The sequence below is a fragment of the Neomonachus schauinslandi genome, chromosome 7 (genome assembly GCF_002201575.2).
Source record: "Neomonachus schauinslandi chromosome 7, ASM220157v2, whole genome shotgun sequence".
NCBI classification, from domain to species: Eukaryota; Metazoa; Chordata; class Mammalia; order Carnivora; family Phocidae; genus Neomonachus; species Neomonachus schauinslandi.
In genome coordinates this window covers 15360896-15384250 of record NC_058409.1, presented here as the reverse complement: position 1 = coordinate 15384250, position 23355 = coordinate 15360896, and the positions used below count along the sequence as shown (strand labels likewise).

Below are 23355 nucleotides of genomic sequence, written 5' to 3'. Positions count from 1 at the left end.
TCTCTCGCTGTGTCTCTCTCTGTCAAATAAATAAATAAAATCTTTTTAAAAAAAAAGGCAGAGATGGTCTCTCCCTCTGGACAGAGGGCGCAGGTGTATGCTTTCACAGATAAGTTCTGGGTTTTACTCGACACGATGGCCACGCACGTTCTGTAGCAGCAGATAAAACTTTCCCTGCGTGATGATTGTAACCGAAACAAAAACTAGGCCTTGGGAAAAGAAATTCTAGAAAGAAATAGAGTCACATTTTGTTTTGGTGGCAGGATTAGCTCTAATTTTTGCTTTCCATTTTTTATAATGAATGATAAGTAAGATTTTGTTAAAGAGAAATAAAAATAAGTGTTTCTCTTGATAACATTCTCATCTAGAGGTTTTGCTGTGGTTAGATAAACTGGGATTTTTGTCATAGGTGTTCGATTCTTTGCTGTCCTGGGTTGAAGTGTTCGTTTTTTTAATCGAGATCTTAGAAAACGTGTTTCCCTATTCTTTGGAGTCCATTTTGCAATATATCACATGTGATGGAGTCATCAGAAGGCTTTTCAAATTTAAACTGCCCCACCAACCTTCACTTATAAGCTTTTAGCATCAAACCTTAATAAAATCGAAAATAGAGGGTTTACATATTTGGCATCATCAGCTATGTTACAGAGGGGTCAACGGGATAAATTTCACGTCAATTTACTATTTTTGGTGCTGGCTGAAATCCTTGAACATCTTAGAGAAACCACATATTTTCAAAGGTTCAGAGTTTGTCACAAAATCTGCATTCTGAGGGGCTAAAAATATAGCAAATCTGCAGTGCTTTTACATCTACCACCAAAATGCCTTTTACCAGATAGATATCAGATATGAAGTTCAAAAAAGAATGGCTCTCCTTTACTGTCACGCAAATTTTCGTCCATGTTATGTAGGTATTAAAATTCGTTCAGAATTTCTTTTTTTTTTTTTTAAAGATTTTTTATTTATTTATTTGAGAGAGAGAATGAAATAGAGAGAGCATGAGAGGGGGGAGGGTCAGAGAGAGAGGCAGACTCCCTGCTGAGCAGGGAGCCCGACGCGGGACTCGATCCCGGGACTCCAGGATCATGACCTGAGCCGAAGGCAGTCGCTTAACCAACTGAGCCACCCAGGCGCCCTCGTTCAGAATTTCTTCTCAAACACATGCCAGGGCCATTTATTACTGTTATATAACTGAGTTTTCTCTTCTTGGCGCATCTCGTTCTCGGAGGCTGAGCTGCATTAATATTTATCTGCCTTCTTTCATGAGAAAATTATCCACTGAGCTTAGCAGATACATATTTCCAAAGAATCACAAGACACTTAAAGCACCGTGAATTGAAAGGAATGTGTATTTGAATGTCCAATTAGTTAAAGAAACTCGAAGTCAATGAAACTGAATATGTTGGATTTGAATACCATATGTCGGCCTATTTTAGCCCTCATTTGGAGAAGACCGGAGGGCAGAATTAACAGTCCCTGCTTGCGCTGGCCCCTTCTCCTGCACGAGCAGCAGGGATTAAGCAGAGAATACTTGCGAATGTTTCACAAATAACTTCCTTGGAGACGTGCAAGTTTTTCACACATAACTTCCTTGCTGCTAATCCCTGCTTCGCACTAGTAGCCACACGTGGCTCCTTGGACGACAATTACTCAGTTGACTCAACTTCATAAGGCTCCGGAGTCAGCATGGCTGGTTTTAAAGACGTGCCAGGTCCAGGACTCTGGGCAAGTTATTTATCCTCTAGGCATCTTGGTTTCCTCATCAATAAATTGGGCATAGTCATGGTCCTCCCTCAGAGAATCATCCTGAGGACAAAGAAGCTGTTTACGGAGGACTGGAAGAACACCTAAGAAATAACGAGGAAATCTCAAGAGAGGCCAAGTCTGTTCTCAAGTGTCCAATTTCTAGCTCTTCACTTCCCTCTCCTACCTTCTTGTGGTCTCTGCAATACCTTCGCAGGTCTTTTCAAAACTTTTCTCACAGAAATGTGAAGCTCGGTCATAGTGCAGTGTAATGGGTAGAGGACAGTTTAAAATATTACTCCTGTCAGAGGAAAGTGCAGATTTCAATAGGAGTCAAAGCCCTCAGCTAAAGGAAGCGCACCTCTAGGGCACACTCGTGTGCGTGGGACAGCTGGTGGAAGGTAGTGGGACGCTGCCCCAGGCTTCTGACCACACTGCCATTTGCCTTTCTCAGACCCCACCGTAGCGTGGCCCAGGGTCTATGGATGAAGGGGGGTGAGCTCTGGGCTGGATGTCTCACAGAGAGGCTTCCAAGGCCACCAACAGGCTCCTCTGACGTTCCTGCTCCTCTCAGGACACTTGAGAAACAGGCAGAAAGGACAGGCATGAGCGTTGTCTCTGGAGCTCACTTGGGAAGGCAGGACAGCTAGGTGGGGAGTCCTGGAGGGTGACCTGTGGGGCTGGCAGGCTCTCCTCAGACCATGCAGGGAGCAACCTCGGGTTCAGTTCTGAGGGCTCCACTTTAAGGAGGACGCTGGTCATTTGCAGTCATCCATGAGAGAGCAAGAAGGATGAGCAGGATAGACTTAAAACCATGGAGGGAAATTTCAACCTGGAGAAGACAAGACCAAGAGTGACTGCCATCTTTAAACACGTAGGAGCACCTTGTCCAGGAGGGGTTGCCCTTCTCCATGGATCCAAAGGAAGAACCAGGGATGAGGGATGGTAATTTGAGGGACACTGATTTTGACTGAATGAAAAAATGAGCTTTTATGGATAGGCTGCGCCTCATGAGACTGTGAACTCTGTCACTGGAGCCGTGAAGTATAAGCAGGATAATTAGGATCCTCTTTGAAGATCTGATGGATTTTGGGGCGCCTGGGTGGCTCAGTCGTTAAGCGTCTGCCTTCGGCTCAGGTCATGATCCCAGGGTCCTGGGATCGAGTCCCACATCGGGCTCCCTGCTCAGCGGGAGGCCTTCTTCTCCCTCTCCCACTCCCCCTGCTTGCGTTCCTGCTCTCGCTCTCTGACAAATAAATAAATAAAATCTTTAAAAAAAAAAAAAAAAAGATCTGATGGATTTTGGACTATGGATTTTGGACTAAGTGATTATTATTAGTTTTTTTTTTTTTGTCTTTTAAAAAACTTTTTATTTGTAAATAATTTTTTCATATGTAAATTTATAAAAGTGTTAAAACATATAATCAGCACAAAGAACACCTGTATAAATTTTATCCTTATTCAAAAATTTCTAGCACTTTACCCATTTACTTTATTATTTGCCCTCTCTCTCTCCAACTGGATGATTTTTGGGTCACTTCTTCTGTTGAGAGTTATGATTCTACACACGAAGGCTTCTTTCCAAGTAATGAGATTTTAGAAAAATTGAAATCCTGCTGGCGGTGCTTTTCATGGCACTTAGCATAAAACCCAAATCCACATACATGATCGATAGGGCCCTACAGAGTCTGACCCTGACCATCTCCCAGACCTCATATCTTCATTTTGATCACCCTGCTGCAGATTGGTTTTCTTTTTCTTCTTCCTCATACATGCTAAGCTCATTCCTGGCTCAGGGCCTTTGCACTTGCTAGTTCCTCTGCCTTCAGTGATCTTCCCTGGTTATCGACTGGCTGGGTCCTTCTAACACTCTCAGACCCCTGCAAGTGCCCTCCTCCAACTCCTACAAGTTACTCTATCACATTGCTTCGAGTTACCTCTTATCACTGGGTGAAATGATCTGGTTTATTTTTTCGTCACTCCCTAGAACATAAACATCACGAGAACGGGGGCCTCGTCTATGTCTTATTTGTTACCACGTCCTGAGTGCCTATGACAGAGAAATATTGTTATCTGCTGAACGAATAAATAAAAGAACAAATGGGCCCAAGAACATCTGATCAAGGGCTTGTTAATGCAAGGATGAATGGTAGCGTTTGACAACCTACACAAAATAAAAATTGCTTAACAAACTTGAGAAAGATAAAGAGGCGGAGTATATTCTAAGTGACAGGAGGTTTGGGGAAAAGTTTTTCCAGTGGGTGTCCCATCCAAAAGAAGGTGTGGACTCTTCTCAGAGGCCAGTGTGCCTTCTGTTTCCATCTGTTTGAAAAGATTACCATAAAGATGGAAATTTGCAAGCCCTCCTGGGTGGTTGACATGGGAAGACCGGAGGGGTGCCAAGGGTATTTCTACAGCTGCATGTCCTAGGAGTGAATCAAGAATGGCTCAGTTTTTTCAGAAACTAGCTGTAAAAAATCTTTACTATGTTGAAATTTCTTTTAAAGGAGCTCACAGATAATCTACAGTGATGCTACAGAGAGATGGATTTTTCTATGTGTTTTTTTTCTAGAATCACTCTAGCTCTATTAGAAAGTGGTTTGACAGCCTCCAAATGAAGTGTCCATGTGATTCCATTGGAGGTGTACATATGATTCCATTAAGAGGCCTGAGTCTTGCCCACAGGCCACAGGCATCCATTTCTTGTCAGGTCTAATTATTGCCAATGACCTTGAGCACTGGGTCTTTGCTCTGAGTGAAGTTTAAAGGCTTCTGAACTTGAAACTGCCTCCTTCTCAACCAGAGAAGAAATGTCCAATATCACCTATTGTGCAAGTGGTGAGAAGTCACATGACCTGGAGAAAATGGGATGAACCAGCCCCAGGAAAAATTATTTTTAAAAAGCTTTGCTTAATTCACTTACCTTGGTAAGCAAGAATAGCTACTGAACAGAGAAGAGAAATTCACCACTTAATCAATGAGGGAGAATGCTGATTTTTAAATTTTTAAAAGGCTAATACCATAAAACTAAATGAATGCCTCGAAATCAAGCTATCTGAGGGGAAGTGTATGCACTGGATAAGAGAACCCACTCCAGAGACAGACTTGCTGCAGTGTGAATCCCAGCTCTGCAACTTAACTGCTTGTGACTCGAGGCAAGATATTTAACTTCTCTGCTCTGTGCCTCAGTTTGCCCACCTCTAACATAAACATCATAAGTACTTAGCTCATGGGGATTTTGGGATTAACTGAGTTAACGTGAGTGAAGGGCTTACCATAGGACCTCCCACACTGAGCACGATGCAAGTGGTTGCTATTATTTCTTCTCTCTTACTCCCCACCTCTAGTTAAAGAAGAAAATCCTGTATCTACAAAATAACTTCAGATACATCACCTAATTTTCATCCTAACAGTGCCTGGTAACACTGGCGGAACAAGCTTCTTCTTTATTTTGTAGACAATCAGTCTCAGGCTCTAGGCTGTATAGCTAATAATTGACTGAACCCTAACCTGAACTCAAGTCACTGCCCCCAGTCAACAATTCAACTTGGAACCTGGCAATGCCTTGTTAGAAGGCACATCCCTAGAGCCTCGTGGCCAAAGCCTCCGTTAAACATGACAGAAACTTGAGTGTGTTTGAAATTTAAAAAACAGAAACAACCCCCAAACACTGAAGCATTACTTTCACTCACAAAAACACAGAGATAAACAAACCTAGAAAGACTGATTATTTGCCCCATCTCATCTAAGCAAAATGTCAAAAGAAAGCGAGCCGTCCAGGAGACAAATAAATTAGCTTTGTGCAAGTCCTTTCAGTGAGAACAGCCTAGAATTCTAGTAGCTGTCCAGGTAAGGGCCATCTATTTATTTTGCAACACGATACACATAATCGGAGGATTATCTTGAGCCTTCCATAGCCCACGGTTCTCAGGATTCAAGCTACTATCAGAAGAGGCCCAGCTTTGGCACGATTAATGGCGATGCCTTACAGTAATTACTTCGAGAAATAATAAACATCCTTCCATAGTTTAATGCCATGGTATCGCCCCCATCGACATCCTTTTTCATTTTCATTTTTGCCCATCACGGAGAGAAAAGGAGAGAGGCTTAATTTGATTTACAGAGGGAAAAACAATGCTGAATGTCCTCCTTTTTTTTTTTTTTTTTTTGCCAGGGGGTGGGGGTTTGTGTAAGGAGAAAAGGTCAACCAGCTGGTTTTCATCTATATGCCATAATTCTCTGTTTAGTTTACACTATTAAACTCCAAAGCTTTGCTTTAATCTTAACTGTTACAGTATGCCTTCCTGCAGATCCTATCATGTCGCATCCCTGATAGGGTTTCAGACTCTGGCGAAGCACCATTCCCCAAGCTGGTCCTGGCCAAATGGGTAGTGAATGCATCCAACATTTTTTCATTGGCGCCTGCATCATTATGTTTTGTCACCAATGGTTTCTCGGGTTTTCAGTAAATTGCTGCGTATACTGTGGTTTGGAGCTGTCGAAATGATGGCCTCCATCTAGCTGTATACAACCGCGTCCTCATTAGGGCCTCCCCATCCTGTTAGCCTTTGGGGGGTGACCTGACATCTGTTTGCAGAGGGCGTGTGTGTAGGGGGGAGGAAGGGAGAGGCTGTAAGAGAAAGACAGAAGGCAGGAGCAAGGAGTGTGAGGGGGAAACAGCTCCCTGGAGTCCTCCACTCTCTAAGAGTCCGAGGCAGGAGGGGGGATGAGGAGAGAGACGTACCTGATCTGTCTTCGCTCTGCGAATCACATCTTCGGCACAGTTCTGGGATGGTCTTCAGCGACGTGACTGAGTACTGAATGGCAAGCCAGAGGACAAAGGGAAGAAAACAACACTTTAAAACGAGAGCGTCACATTCACTCAAATTGGCCAGAAAAAGCAAAACACAAGAAGCGATACTTGAGTACACCACGGATATATCCAGAAAGTCTGTCTAATTTTATCTGAAATGGGCTGCTTTAGGGATCTGGCTGCATCCCAAGCTCCACCTAGAAGCATCGAAGTAGATGCACATTAAAAGGGGCTACATGCCCCCCTACCCACTTTCACACGCAAGGTGTGGCCAAGCAGACATTCTCTCTCCCGTTACTTCTACTACTGATGGAGGATGGAAGAATTTTCTGGCTCAAGAGTTTCCAGAAGGTGTCCAGAATATTTGCATTTGGAATCCGGGTGTGAAGAGCCGAAGAGAGAAGGCCAGCCCTGGGTGCTGCCAGAAGCCTTACCTGTGCCCACGCTGGCTGGACTACGTAAAGGTCCCTCATGTTACCACCTGCCAGAGATGTCACTGGGTGGCATCTGTGAGCTCCATGGGAAATACCGGGGGAAATGTTATGAGAAGCAAGAGGAGCATGGTTCTGTGTCTGCAAACTAATCTGTTTCATGTATAGATTAGTCTGAACTGAAAGAAACCACCTCCCAGCATCAACCCAGTACCAACTCAGGGACCAGCTCTCAGGATAACAAATTACAACACGAGGGGGCATAAAATCAGATGAGCTAAAACAAATGTAAAATCAATAGCTATGATTTATGGGGACTATGCCTGATGCCATTCCATCTTTCTTTAGAGAAGTATGTTTTAAAACAAAATAGATAGGATGAACTATTTCTTTAATCAAACTGTCTTGAATCACACATTAATCCCTAAAAGACGGCTCCCTAAAAATATCTTGCTCTGTACCTTTGAGAACGATGTTCTTATGGCAATGAGAATGTATTATAAATTACTTAGACTACTGCAAAATTTGGGGGGGATTGAGAACAAATCTTTAATCTGAAAGAAAAATGATCATGGGAAGCTCATTAGGATTATTCTAGCATTACAAGTGAGGAATGTGTAATAAGGACACATTTGTCAATAAGAAGGTACTTTAGTTAGCTTGATGTTGATAAATGAAGCCAAGTGTCTACATCGAGACCCCCCAGTGCTTCCTCCATGATGTCAGGACAGCAAAACTGAGGGAGGGGCAGTGGTAGCTTGCCAATTGCCTGTCACAAACAAATTAAATTTCCAGTTCTTCCAAGTGAAAAATGAAATCTCAAATGACTAATTAGAGAAATTACTCTTACCTGTCTGATGCAATAATATCCTGTTTATGGTGCCCATTCCTTAGACACTACAGCGCCTTTAGTCCATCTACTCACATACTCAGAAGGAGGGAGGGCTCTCTCTTAAACCAAAAATGAACTTAAGGCATTTTTCCCCTTTCGCTGTATGCTCTTTGGGGGCTGGGGTTAACATAGGTACAGAAGGCGTTTTTCTTGTTACTAATAAGGTACCTTATGTTCCTGGCCAAGTACAAGCTCTCCAAGGAATCTGGTAGCTTCTTGAGACCAGCTGGTATGGGTTAAATAATTACACAGTTTATAATTCAATTAAAATGAGGCCTTGTGTTTCAGCTGCTATGTGCCCCAGGAAAACACCCCTTGGCAAAGTCTCACCCCCTCTCCTTCTGTTTTGTTCTGTTTTTCTTCCAAGGCAAAATGTTAGAAAGAGGGAATTTAAGATGGATTGTGTTGAAATATAGTTAGTAATAAATTCAGTAAGGTCGCTCACTGGGCTTAATGATATATATTTGATTAACCTGGGTGTGTTGCTGTCTGCATTTTCAGCCATGTGCATCCTAACTGCTACCTCTCGCCCCAAAGTGAGGCATGTCAGAATCTCTGAATTATTAGCTGTACATTCAGCTCTTCCTCTGTGACCTCAAAGGTCCGTAGCATGCAGTAACTGGTCATGTAATAAGGTTTAAATTGGAGCAGCACAGGTGGCCTGGTTGGTGTGGGGACTGAGTTACAGGCAGAGGACTAGCCTCGCTGAGCCCCAACCACTGCCTCAACCTCCATCCCACGTGGCAGCTTTGCCTCTCCACGCCTGGCATACAGAAAGTCATGTTTGTGAAGTCAGACATCTTAATTCATTGGGAATAATGACCTTGAAGAAAAAGTCATACGCCGCTCCTGGTCATGAAAATTACAAGGGTGGTACAGCAATCTGAGAAAAAGATGACACATTGGCCAGAAAATCAAAGTTCTGGATAACTGTAAGGGTATAGGGAATGTCGAATTCAGCAAAGACTCCAACCTACACTGTGAACAAATCCACCATCCTTTATAAAGACACAAGGAAAACATCCGTTTGTGTATTTGCTTCAGTAAGCACACACACTGCTCTTTGGATAGAACATAAAGCTTAAAGAGAATGCTATATGGTTAGGTCATGATGGGAAGTGTAGCCGTGGAAACACCCAATTCACAAAACCAACATGCAAAAACATTTTCATATGTGCACATTCAGGAATAAGCAAATGACCCAGGAAGTCTCCCTTACATAAGTGCATTGTATTACCATCTGGGAGCTGAAAGGGAGGGCTTCCCAGGCCTTCATCCCAGTGCAAAGGACAGATGGCCTTTCATAAGGAGCTGCCTGATCACCAACCCACCTCATTCCTCGGACAATGGCCAGCTCCCTGGGCAACAACTACTGTCATTTTGGCCCTACCAGAACCAAAGCCAATGTGTCTTCCCTGTCTCTTGCCCCCAAACCATGCCTTTGTATTCTGTTCCCTTGATAGCTATTATTCTTGGGTGATAAGAGAGAGGGGGCTTGCAGATGATTCAGAAGCACCATATTTCCTGGCTCTGTGTTGCTCTAATTTATTCTTTAAAAAAAAAGTCTTCCAGAGGTTAATCCCACAGAAATAGCCTTTGTGAACCAAACTTCATTTCCACTCCTCTATCATGTCTCAAGAAAAGCCCCCTCTATGGGTTGACCAGCTGCCTCTGCTTCTTCAATGACCCTGTGCGTTCAATGTTTAGTTCCACCTTCTGTACCTTTACTCCAGGGTCCTGTTTGCCTGCAAAGCCTTCCTCTGGCCAGGCAAAAGCTACTGTTGTGCAAGGCCAGATGGTGCTCTGCTTTCTGCATGAAACCTGGCTAACTGCTTCAGCCCTAAAAGACTCCACTCTTCTCTGCCTTTGGTAAAATACTGCCTTGCCTTGTGCTCTGTTGTTTCCTAGGTGTTAGTGTTGGCTCCCCCAAGTGCCCCAGGGAAAGGATGGTGTCTTTGACTTGCATGAATGCATGGCACAGAGCGTCTTATTAACTATTTGACTGAAATATCAAGGCTAGCACATGTCTGATTAATCCCTGGGCATAATATTATAGATGTTCAAAAGAGCTCTTTCATATTTAGGTACTAAGTGGGAATTTCCTCCATGCTTCCATACTTGGACTAGAATCAATTAGCTTTCTAAAATGCAACTTTGACTAAGGTGCTTCTCTGTTTCATACGGGCTACAGGGTAAAGCCTTAGCATGGCATGTGAAAGCCTCCAAGAGGTCAGGCTTATCTCTTACCATTGTCCACTTCTCTTTTGACTATAGCCAAGTGAAATTTCTTATTGATCCCCTGTCTACTGTTCTACCTGTTTATACCTTTATGCATGCTATTCTGTCCACCTGAAACGCCATTCCACCCATTCCATTAGGCAAACTCTTTTTAATTCTTCAAACTTTGTTTAGGAATCACTTCTACAAAATCTTCCCCACCCTCCCAGATGGAAGTAATTCCAGCTTTCAAAGTGTGGTGTCTGGACCAGTGGCATCAACCCTATCTAGAAACTTGTTAGGACTTCACATTCTTGGGCCCCATCCTTGAAACTCTGAGGGCAGAGCCCAGCAATCAGTATTTTTACAAGCCAACCAGATGATTCTGATGCATGCTAACATTCAAGAACAACTGCTTTATATATAGATTCTAGGCACATGTCCATTACAGATTCCATCACATGACATTTAGCCTATACGTTCCCATCACTGCTTTCTCTGCTTTCTGAGGGTGTGGGCAATATATTTGTCAAAGATACTGGGCACTTACTGAACTGAATAAAATGAATTTCCCAATGTAACCATGATTTTAGTGGCAATAATAAAAATAATAATAGTAGAAGTTAATATTTATATGGCACTCATCTTCCTAGAAAGGCCCATTATTACAAGTCTAGCGATGCCATCATGGTATATCTAAAAGAAAAAAATTACACTTCTAATAGATTAATAGTATGGGTACTGGCTGATGTCTTAAGTCTTTTGTATGAAGAACAATGGATTCGGAGCCAGAAGATCTAGATTCAAGCCCCAGATCTGATATTTATTAACTGGGGTTCTGGACAACTAAATCATTTCATAGCTCTGGGGCTCACTTTCTTTACAGATAGAACACAGGTGATCATATGAGATAATGCAAGTGAGGTCAGTTTGCAAGCAGTAAAGTGATGCTGAATGTTTTTGTCTCTTCCCCTTGACCTGTTCTCCATGTGTGTACACAGCCCTTCTTCCCTCCCCACCTTCATTCCTGATTTTAAGCTCAGTGGATCAAGATGTGGGAACTAAAGAGACCGGAAGAGGGGGCTGAGCTGGGACTGGAAAAGAGGAGAGCCCAGCCTGTCCCAGTCTGTTCTTTGGCTTCTCTTTGGTCTTTCCTCCTCCAAGAGAGTCCACGGCCAAGGGCTGACACTGAAACTTAGCTTTGCAAACTACAGAGTCGATGTGACACAAGACAATCCTACACATCCCAGCCTGTGCCAGTCACTTCTGTCACTCTGCCCTGCAAAATAGTTTGAACGTGCATGGGATTCATAAAAACAGTGCGTGATTTCTACACAGAGCCACCCTCTACACAAGCCATCTCTGACCACCCTAGATATTGTTCAGTACTGAAAGGCTTTGGCCCTGACTCCAGAAAGCTGGAGCCAGTTGGGTGAACAAGCAGACATTACTCAAACAGTAATGAGCCACAGAGAATAAAAGAATGAAAATCCCCAGCACCTTTTGAAGTTTAGAGACTTTTAAACAACTAAGGTCTCATTAAGTTTACAAAAGAAACAATTAAGCAAGCCATCCAAACAGCTCTCCTGAAATGCATGATTTCTCACAAAGCTTTCCAGAAGTGAGGCACGCGTCTCAACAGGCATACAAGGCAACGGGTACACGCCAAGCTGGCCACGGAAGCAGACACACCCTGAAGTGAGATTTTCAGAGACACGGTGGGTTTCTGCAGTTTGGGCCCCCTCTCTAGCAGCCTGCCCTTCCAGTTCAGGAAGGCATGTCTTGACTTCAAGCGCTCCCCACAGATGGTGTCGAGGATGCAGCTCTAACAGTCCACCCCTTTGCCACTAGCCCTCCACTTGTGCTCAGGTCTCTTCCTCTCCCATCCCTTCAGAACTCTGGCTCTGCCATCGTCCCTCTTCTTTCTCTTCAGCCACCCTCTCCACCTCGGCTCTCTCCTCTGATCCTATAAAAACAAATAAGCGCCCCCGCCACCTCAAGATATGCTGCCTCCCCAGGTGCCCCTGGGCTTTCTTGCTCTTGGGTTCACCACCATCTTTTTTGAGAGAATTGCTGTGGTTCTTTTCTCTCCTTCCTCGCCTCTTGCATTTACTCCTCTAGCCACCACAACATGGCTTCTACTCTGCCATCCCAAAGGCCCTACTCTTTTTTTTTTTTTTAAGATTTTATTTATTTATGTATTAGAGAGCGCGAGAGAGAAACAGCATGAGAGGGGAGAAGGTCAGAGGGAGCAGCAGGCTCGCCACTGAGCTGGGAGCCCGATGTGGGACTCAATCCCAGGACTCCAGGATCACGACCTGAGCTGAAGGCAGTCGCTTAACCAACTGAGCCACCCAGGCGCCCAATTTTTTTATTCTTATGTTAATCCCCATACATTACATCATTAGTTTTAGATGAAGTGTTCCATGATTCATTGTTTGTGCATAACACCCAGTGCTCCATGCAGAATGTGCCCTCCTCAATACGCATCACCAGGCTAACCCATTCTCCCACCCCCTCCCCTATAGAACCCTCAGTTTGTTTTTCAGAGTCCATTGTCTCTCATGGTTCATCTACCCCTCCGATTTCCCCCCCTTCATTCTTCCCCTCCTGCTATCTTCTTCTTCTTTTTTTTTCTTAACATATATTGCATTATTTGTTTCAGAGGTACAGATCTGTGATTCAACAGTCTTGCACAATTCACAGCGCTTACCAGAGCACATACCCTCCCCAGTGTCTATCACCCAGTCACCCCATCCCTCCCACCCCACCCCCCACTCCAGCAACCCTCAGTTTGTTTCCTGCGATTAAGAATTCCTCATATCAGTGAGGTCATATGATACATGTCTTTCTCTGTTTGACTTATTTCGCTCAACATAATACCCTCCAGTTCCATCCACGTCGTTGCAAATGCCAAAGGCCCCACTCTTATTATGGCCACCAATGGGTCTTCACTGGAAAATCCAACCCTTCACTTTATAATAAATGGTCTATTTTCCACTATTGGCCACTTCTTTAAATTCTTTAGATCCCTCTCTCCCTTTTAAGCTCCCTTAGTATTCCTCCTGTATTTCTGAAAACTGTTTTCCCATCTCTTTGGTAGAAGCCTCTTTTTCCCCATACCATGTGGGACATACTTCTGCACCATTCTGTCCTTGGACTATTCTTCTTTTTTATTTATTTATTTATTTATTTATTTTTTAGAGAGTGAGCGAGAGAGAAACAGCATGAGAGGGGAGAGGGTCAGAGGGAGAAGCAGGCTCCCCGCTGAGCCGGGAGCCTGACGTGGGACTCGATCCCAGGACCCTGGGATCATGACCTGAGCCGAAGGCAGACGCTTAACCATCTGAGCCACCCAGGCGCCCTGGACTATTCTTCTTTCCACATTCCATACTTCACAGGTGACCGTACAGATGCCCACAGTTTCAGCCACTGCCTCTAGAGAGTGCAGGTACTGGTGATCAACATTTTCATATATTTATCCCAAACTGCTTTATTACAGTTCTTTCTACCATTTAGGCTTTGTTAGAGAAAAATATTACAAACAATCCTATTTTCAAATGCATTTTTGTTCTGGTTCCTTGTTTTTATTCCATCAAGAGGGTTTTTAAAATTAATCATAATTGAATTCTTTTATGCTAAGACATATTTTGCAGTTGGTATTTGGGAAACCTCAGTAGCTGTTTTGACCATTTTAAGAATATACCACATGTAGCATTATAATGCCAACACGTAGTCAGGCAAAAGATGAAGGTCCACATTGGCAAAGCTGATGAGATATCACAGCACTGAATGATCTCCTTCTGCTAGAAGGAGTGGTCATGGATGAGAAGAGACCTGGATGAACCGAGTTGACCAGAGGTGACCAACGGGCCCAGCAGAAGTCATTTCAACAGAAGTTACCTACATGGTACCTAGAGCCAGACTGCCCGTGTTATATCCCGGTTTCACCATTTTCTAGCCAGCTAATAGTAGTTCCTTAATCTCTTATCAGTTTCTTCATCTGTAAAACAGGGTAACAATGGTACTTCTATCAGAGCATGGCTGTGAAGGTTATGAGCTAATCACATAAGACATAGGTAATCCTGTCTGATGCATAGGAAGTGTTCAATAAACGCTAGCTATTAATATTATTTACATTAACAAGTATAAAAATGAGCATTTAGAAGCAAAGCCAAAGCAATGGCAACTATTGAGGCAAACGTTACAAATTACAAAGGAATTACAAAAGAAATTTAACTTGCAGCGGGGTCCATGCCTGGCTATAATCCTTGTTCAGCTTCAGTGATGGTCTAGTTTTAATTATGGGCCAATAATCAATCACCACAGAAATATAAAGACTGTCAAGAGCAGAGCTTGAAATTGTGATTAAATCTGACCTTCTATGAAGTTAACCTGACATTTCATAATAGGCTCAATTGTTACGATGGGGTTCTGTAAGCTCTGAGAACATAGATCAAGCCTGTGTCGTTCACCAAAGCCTAGAATTGCTCTTGGCACACTGTTAACATTTAATACGTGTTGTTGAGTAGATAAGCGTAAAATCTAGTGGTACATAAGAGGTAAATAGTTTGTGTAAATAATCTGTGCTGTGAATCTAATACATGCTATAACTAGCAGGTAAGATAAGATCTTTTAGGGCTATCTGCAGAGTAAGGGAAGAGCAAAAAAAAAAAAAAAAATCTGGCTGTAGTTCATTCTTGGAAATCATTCTATAAGGCTGCTCTCCACCGTCTCAGGAAGAGGTGTCGAGTCCAAGACGTGGGGCCCAGGTTCTGGTCTCGGCCTCTTATAGTACCTATGGGACATGAACATATGATTCATCTTGTCTGGATTAGATTATTACTAATTCCTTTCCTGGCAGGTGTTTGGAAAACAAGAGAACACAGATGACATATGATAGCAGAACAAGGCACGAGGCTTTCGATAATGGGGGCCACAGAAGGGAGGAGTGTAGGGTAACGTAGACTTGAATACAGGACATTTGCAAAAGAACATGTGAACACCCGACAAAACTAGATCATACTGAGAAGCACTAAGAAAGGTTTTAATGTGGAAGAGCGCAGGTGAGTGCTGGGAGGGACAGGGCTGATGGACGGGACAGTGAAGAAGGGGCCGAGGCAGCCCAAGGCCACGTGAGAGAGTCTTGGTCGCCTTCTAGGAAGCACATAGGGAAGGATGATAGGATCTTACTCAGGTAGACCTCTCGCTGGAGAGGACAGGCAAGCCAGGTTCTTTGTACCTTGATTAACTTCATTCTTTTTCATTACTAAAATCAGGGCAAAAACTGTACTCTTGACCCACTCAACTCTCTGAGTCCACTTGGTGAGTTCCCTGTGCCCTTCCTTGGGGCCTCCCGCTGCTATGAAATGGCTTTGTGGGAATATAATGAAATCTCGGAGGTGTCAGCGGATTGCTTTGAGTAAAAATTGGTGCATGCAAAACAGAGAGGGTGGCAGGCATTTTAGTGCAAGGATGGAAAAATATGAAAACCCACTGAAAGGAGATTTGTTTGCCATAAGAAGTTATTTTCCTACCAGACAGTGGTTCAGTCACTTTAGGAAAATAAATCCACAAAATTCTGTGGGTTGGCTTAAAGGGGATAGCAAAGTGCAAGGAAACTTGTTTGTCTTGATCTCATGCAACCTGCACAAAAAATAGGCTGTCAAAAAATGTCATTTTTCACCAAAATTGTGGTCATGGTGGTATAGAATGGTGGCAAAAATTCCTGAGTAGAGGAATGGAGTATATCCTCACTTCTGTCTGTGTGCGTGCATGTGTGTGTGTGGGGGGGTATTTACATGTATATGTGTGTATGCATATAGGCATGTGTGTATACATATGCGTGTATTACATAAATATGTGGGTATGGATTTATATACATACATACATAAAATTTCATATCTTCTCCACAAAATCCAGGGCAATAGGTAGCTGATGATTACCATTTTACAGATGGGGGAGCCCAAGGGCAAAAAAATTAAGAGATTTGCCTATGTTTGCTTCAGCTTGCTTTACATTTTATTTAGAATACATACCAACTCCATTACTTCCAAACAGTGATTTGCAATTGCATCAGTACCAAATGTGGAAACTGATGGCATCTTACAGACTGGTCCAGAGTCCCTACTCTCAAGTCGCTCAGAATGGGGAAGAGTAACGTGGTCACGGAGTTCTGTATTTAAATCCTGACCCAGCCACTTATGTACCTATAACCCTGTGAAAGCCAGACGATCTCCCTAAGGCTCAATTTTTTTCATGTGCCAAACGGATGACAATAGGAGCTGATGGGAGGCTTCAACCAAGATACTGGACCCACAGTGTGGGGCACTGTGCATGGCAGAGCCCACGCCTGAGCTAGCGGTGAGGTCCCTCCATAGATCTATAGTTCAGCCTCTGATTTGTTCGGTCCTGTGTCTACTACTATTTTTGGGAAAAGCAAAATGGCCTTTCTTAATAAAATATATACACCTACGGCTAGTAAGAACTAATATCCCAGCACATTTTTCTTTTTTTGAGAGAGGGGTCTGGCTTCCACAGGAGTAAAGAAAGAAATCTGCAAACCCATTTGCAGAGACAGAAAAGCCCTGCTTTGAACTGTGGTGTTTCTGTGTGTCCTCATCTCCCTCCCCGACCTGCTGGGATTGGGCAATGTTCTCTCCTTTGAGATGGCAGGGTTACAAGAACGTGTAGTTTAAACCCTGCAGTTTGCAAAGGATGAACGTTATTTTGGGGTCTGGGAAACTTCAAAATAATGTGATTGCCTTCTGGGTTCTGTCTCATTAGGTAAAGGCAAAAAAATTCTAGTTGCTGTCTTGAACCAATATGCAGCTCGGGTTTTAATTAAAACAAGAACCAGGCTCATGACTGGAGGCGAAAATCTTGAGATAGAAAGCGCGGACTACGTCATAGGGCCACAACTAGAGAATAAGAAGGGCAGTTGTGAATTTGGGCATCTTTTGGGTGAACCATCTTTTTCAAATATATTGGGCATTTTCCTCCCTGCTCCTGCCACTCAACCAGGGAAGAGGCGTTAAGGGCTGTCAGAGACAGAGGTTATGGAATCCTAAAAGTGAAGGCATGCTTATGGGGGACTGACTACATTCTTTTTACGCCAGTGAATTAACAAGTTGAACACATCTTCATTTTTAAATGTCAGCATCCAAATAGCTTCCATTTGGCTCTTAAAGCAGTTGTAACATTTACTGCTCCTGGTTTACCTAAAGAGGCTGAGAACAATCATTTCAACATTAACGAGGTCACCACTGCTTTCCCCAAGAAGTTATTATCTAAGAACAGTACAATTCTGGCACATTTAAGGACTGAACCTGGATCTGACGGAACTATTATAAAATAATCTGCCATGTTATAGAGGTTGCCATATTAGAGCTTCTTTCATTTCATGTGGTTTAAAAAAAGATACAGGATGGCTTAGCCTCAGTATGACCAACACGTTAGGTCAGGGAGTTCTTTGTTGCAGGGGATTTTCCTGTGCATTTTAGGTTGTTCAGAAGCATCTTTGGTGTCTACCCACTAGATGCCAGTGGGACCCTTCCCCAACCATAACAACCATAAATGGCTCCAGGCATTGCCAAATGATCCCCTGGGGTGTGGGTAAAATCAACCCCGACAAGGACCACTGCAGTAGACTGTATTCATCTGGAGAGTCAGTCAAGTACTGTGCCCAGAGCAGGTATTTCAGAGACAGAGTGCTCCCAATGAGCTGGGTGGCCCTGGACAAGATGGGTAACACCTGCATGCTTTGGTTTGCTCATCTATAAAACGAAGATCATGAGAAATTCCTGCCTCACAGGATTGTTTGAGGATTAAACAAGATAATGCCTCTGCCCAAGTGAGCACTCAGTGAATGTGCGCCATTACTGTTTCAACCATTCTACGCGCTGCCATTTTTTTTCCCCCTTCTGATTTAAGCGTAAGGGCGTGTTAAAGATCCAAACAATAGAAACCTATTTAAAGGGGCGGGGGAAGGCTTGAGTGCAGCTACACACTTACAGATGGGCAATCTTTATTTATGTTTCCGAGGGGTCAACTTGTTGAAACTCGACTCTTACATAATCCGGTATCCCCGATTTGCTAAACAGTGCCGGCTATTGCCTAACGCGCTTTATTATCTTCCAAGCAGAGATCCCTAATTCATCAAAATTACAGGCTGCTGCCAGATGATTCTTCTATAAATACAAACGCTCTATTGTATTTAAAAAAAAAATGTCCTGACATAATGCCTGGTTTTTTTCCCCTTGAGTTCTTTTTTCACCATTGGTCATATAAACATTATTGTTATTATTCACTGAGATAATAACACAAGCTACTTTAAGAGCAACTTACTATGTGCCAAGCTAAGTGCTCCCTGTATTTTATCTGGTCACTCAATGCTTAAAATAGCCTTAAAAGTTAGGTAGGTATCTCGGAGAGGAGAAGTTACTGTGCTGCAGTCAGCAAAGGTCAGAGCAAGGCTGGAGCTCCCTTCCAAAGCCCATGCTCTTAAAATGCAGCTTCATCAAAGCTAAGAGAGCTGCCCTCAGCTCCTCATCATAATGCCTGTTTCCCGTTCTAAGACGGTTTCCACACTCCCTCCACCTCCCCACGTGATTCTTTCCTTGCTTCTCCCCACTCAGCTCAAAATACCTCGAGGTGAGTGCCACGAAAGAACCATGCTCTGAACACTTTTAAGTATAGTAACTTAAAAAGAGAGAGAAGAGACAAAAAGAAACTGTGGAAAGGAAGAAAGTCACTTCACGTTGGTCTGAACGAGGATTAATAAAGACTGTCTGGAAGCTAGGATAGGGAGAGGCTGAATTCGCATTCCCTGGGTACACAGCACTCATCCAAGGTTGTAGAAAGCAGGTCATTCCTCAAACTCGCCCTAGTAATCCAGTGTTGGTATACCGTAGGCAAATTTTACTTCAAAGTGAATGGCGAAGTAGAGAAGTAACTCCCTTGCCAGAGGTGTGTGAAAAGAGCTTATCTTTTTGAGACCATTTCTAGCAGTGACCCAAAGCTACATGCCCTGAGAGAGTGATGAAAATAGGGTGGGAAGCTGTGACCCGAGAGGTGCTGGGAAGAAAAGTTAGACGGCTAGCTCAGAAACAGCAACCTCCTCTTCACATACTCCGAGAGCTCAGTTTGGCGGGGGGCTGAGGAGCCAACATGGCTGCCGGCTGGCTCTGTGGCAGAACTGATCGTGTGGCCCGGGGTACGTCACAATCAGCTCTATGCAGGCTACGTACGGATGACCCATCAGAGCCACCGTGAGGGAAGCGGGAGGCAGCAGGAAGTTGGCGGCTGTTGTGGGAACGAAGCTGCTCATCACCCCACAGCTTTACAGGATTAAGTAGGGCCCTCAGAGGGCAGCTGGTCCAGTCCTTATCAACGCATGACTCGTTCTCAGTATTCCCCCAGAGCATCCAACCTGTGCTTTGACCCCACAGGGACTGGGAGGATTCCTCTTATTGTTCATCAGTTAATAACTTGGCCATCCGTGTCCTTGTGAACGCCAGAGAATGCTGGCTGTGGCGAAGCCGGTCACATAAAGGGAATTATCCCTGATAGGGTTAATCGTGTGCTATACACAGGCACCTTATACATTCACTCAGTGAATGATTTTGACAACAAGGAAACAGATTAAGAAGGGGAGGCTCAGTGAGGCCAAACCCCTCCCCCACCACACACACCATCAAGTGAGATTCACTTCTTGGTCCAGGAGACCCCAAAACCCCACTTTGTCTGCCACATGGGATTTCTGCTGTCAACTGCTCAATGTGACTGGGAGAGTTTAGGATATACAGATTACAATAAAGCGGCCCATGGAGGCGAAGGCAGAATCCCCTGAAGTGTTGCTTGCAAGAAGGGCTACTTACGGATATATCATCACTGAAGTCAATCTCATCCAAATCAAGGTATTCGGGCGCTTCCATTATTCCTCTTTGCACATTTTGAGTAAAGTCAAATACTTATAAAAGCCCTGGAAAAGACAGAGGCAAAAAAGAAAAGCAAAAGGGTTAGCTGTTTTATAACCCAAACTCCCATCTATATTTAAACAAACAAAAACGAGCAGGGTAATTGGGTGCTAGTGCTACCTTGGAGCACATGTTCGCTTTTTGATGGCCCAGCCTGGCTTTTCAGCTCCTCAGGCTCTCCAGGGAGCACCCAAATTCCTTTGCTTTGCTTCATCTGTTTGCTTATTTTATTGCCAGGACAGTAACTCAGGTCAGCCGCTTCCCCAGGGACTAATATTAGGACTGACCCAGCCCACACCTTGCACTTACCACACCCTGGGGGAAAGCAGGGCTTTGGGGATGGGGAGTAAGCCTCAAAATCTTAGGGTATTCACCATATTCCACTGTTTCCGGCAGGCATATCCCTGGAAGCCACGCTTGGAGCAGTAAATCCTGGCTCCCCATGGAAATAACCCAACTACAAGACAGAGACCAACTAACCAACAGTAATGGCTACTTCAGACGTTGGAGGACAATGTCCAGTTCACCCTCCCCCCAAAACAGGATCCAGGCATAGATGTAAACCACAGGGTTTCCGTCTGGCTCGGGCTTCTCACAGCTTTGCCTGACGGTGCCACAGTGACCTGACGCAGGCGCCAGAATGTCCTCAGTCAGCACTTGCCTCGGGGCTGCCCGTGGCAATCCTTTAAATCTGTCAAGGAAGATACATCACCTCCCAGTTCGCTTTCCCATCACTTATCATCATCACCATCGGCGGCGGCAGTGGTACCTACAGATGTCAAGAACAGAAATATAGGGCGGAGCAAGATGGCGGAGGAGTAGGAGACCTGGATTTCGTCTCCTCTCAGGAATTCAGCTGGATAGGGATCAAACCATTCTGAACACCTACAAACTCAACAGGAGATCGAAGAAAAGAAGAGCAACAACTCTCTCATCAGAAAAGCGACCACTTTCTGGAAGGTAGGACGTGCGGAGAAGTGAATCCGAGGTGATATTTGGAAGGATAGATGGCGGGGGAGGGGCCAACGGCAGCCGCTTCTGGCAAGTGATAGAGCCGCGGAGCACAAAATCGGAACTTTTAAAAGTCTGCTCCGCCGAGGGACGTCACTCTGGTGGCTAAGCGGGGGGTGGAACCCTCCGGGACAGTGTGGTCTCAGGACCCACGGGTCACAGAAAGACCGGGGGTGCCTGAGTCCGGCAGAGCCCCCAGGTATCGGAGCGGGGAAGCCGGCTGCAGAGGCGGAGCCCAGGCGCGGGCTCTCAGCTCGGGGTTGCCATAAACCATGATCCGCGGCACAGTCGGGCCCCTGCTCCTCCAGCAGGGACCCAACAAGCGGCAGATCCGGGGAGACTCACCTTCCTCCCCCGGGAGGAGCGGCGGGGAGTGAACTGCAGGGATCTGCTGGGTTTGGAGACTCCACCCGAGGTCGGGTGCCAGAGATAGAAACGCGCGGTCACAGGCCGGGTGAGCACGGAGTGCGGCTGGAGACCGCGGAGACGGGAGTGACTGACGGCTTTTCTCTGGGGACTCACTGAGAAGCGGGGCCCCGAGTTCTCGGCTCCTCCGCGGCGGAGATTGGGAGGCCGCCATTTTCACTCTCCGCCTCCAAAGCTGTACGGAAAGCTCGCAGGGAACAAAAGCCCCGGAGTGCAAACCTGAGCAGATTACTTAGCCGGGAGGGGGCAAGGGCGGGGCACTTCTGCCTCCGGAAAAGACATTTGGAAACCACGGCAACAGGCCCCTCCCCAGAAGATCAGCGAGAACAGCCAGCCAAGACCAAGTTTACCGATCAATGAGAACGGCAGAACTCCAGCTCTAGGGGACTACTGCACATAGAATTCATGGCTTTTTTACCATGGTTCTTTAGTCTTTCAAAGTTAATTTTTTTTTTAACTGTCTTTTTTTCTTTTTTTTTCTTTTTGAATTTTTCTTTTTCCCTTTTTCAACCAACATCTTATCAATCCCTTTTTTAAAAAAAAAAACATTTTTATTTTTCATTTTTAGAGTCATATTCTATCCCTTCATAGTAGTTACCCGTATTTTTGGCTTATATATATAAGTTGTTCTCTCTTTAAAATTTTGCGATAGTTTCTTCTAACAGATTAAAATATACCCTAAATCTCTAGTATATGGTGTTTTCTATTCCCCTGCCTGATCACATCCTCTCCCTTTTTTTTTCTTTTTTTAAATCCTCTTCTTTCTTTTTTCAAACAACTTCTTATCAATTCCTTTTATAAAATTTTTTATAATTTCCATCTTTACAGTCATATTCCATCCCTTCATCATATCAACCCTTATTTTTGTAGATATATAAGTTTTTCTTTCTTTAAAATTTTGGGAGGCACTTTCTTCTAAAAGACCAAAATACACCCCAAATCTAGTGTGTGGCACTGATCTATATACCAGCCTGATCATATTTGATCACATTCTGGTTTTTTTGTTGTTGTTATTGTTTTGTTTTGTTTGTTTTTGTTTTTATCTTTATCTTTTTCTTTTTTTTCTTTTTCTTTTTTCTCTCTTTCCCTTTCTTTTCCCACTGCTTCAAGTCTTTTCTGATTTGTTTAGAGTATATTTTCTGGGGACATTGTTACTCTGCTAGCATTTTGTTCTCTCATTAATCTATTCTCCTCTGCACAAAATGACAAGATGGAAAAAATCACCTCAACAAAAAGAACAAGAGGTACTACCGACTGCCAGGGACCTACTCAATACGGACATTAGTACGATGTCAGATCTAGAGTTCAGAATCATCACTTTAAAGATACTAGCTGGGCTTGAAAAAAATATGGAAGTTATTAGAGAAACCCTTTCTGGAGAAGTAAAAGAACTAAAATCCAACAAATTAGAAATCAAAAAGGCTATTAATGAGGTGCAATAAAATATGGGAGTGCTAACTGCTAGAATAAATGAGGCAGAAGAGAGAATCAGTAATATAGAAGATGAAATGATGGAAAATAAATCGCTTATCTCTCGAATTCTGCCCTCGTGATCCAGTAGTTGTTTATCTCTCTTTTTCTCAGTTTCTTTATTTTCCATCATTTCATCTTCTATATTACTGATTCTCTCTACTGCCTCATTTATGAGAGATAAGCGATACCGTAAGACGAAACAACATTAGAATAATTGGGATCCCAGAAGAAGAAGAAAGAGAGAGGGGGGCAGAAGGTATAATGGAGCAAATTATAGCAGAGAACTTCCCTAATTTGGGGAAGGAAACAGGCATGAAAATCCAGGAAGCACAGAGAACCCCTCTCAAAATCAATAAAAATAGGTCAACACCC

At 43.9% G+C, this 23355-nt stretch overlaps 1 protein-coding gene across 2 annotated transcripts in view; it reads right to left on the bottom strand.

Moving 5' to 3' along the window:
* The window catches only part of LOC110590951 (synuclein alpha interacting protein), a 163279-nt gene that overhangs the window by 55732 nt on the left and 84192 nt on the right, over positions 1 to 23355 (bottom strand). For both annotated transcript variants that reach the window (XM_021701821.1, XM_021701820.2), the window contains exons 2-3: positions 19975 to 20078; positions 6488 to 6560 (exon numbers count right to left, since the gene is read on the bottom strand). In XM_021701821.1, the coding sequence (XP_021557496.1) occupies positions 6488 to 6560; positions 19975 to 20031 (130 nt within the window). In that variant the 5' untranslated portion in view covers positions 20032 to 20078. The remainder of the gene's footprint in view (positions 1 to 6487; positions 6561 to 19974; positions 20079 to 23355) is intronic.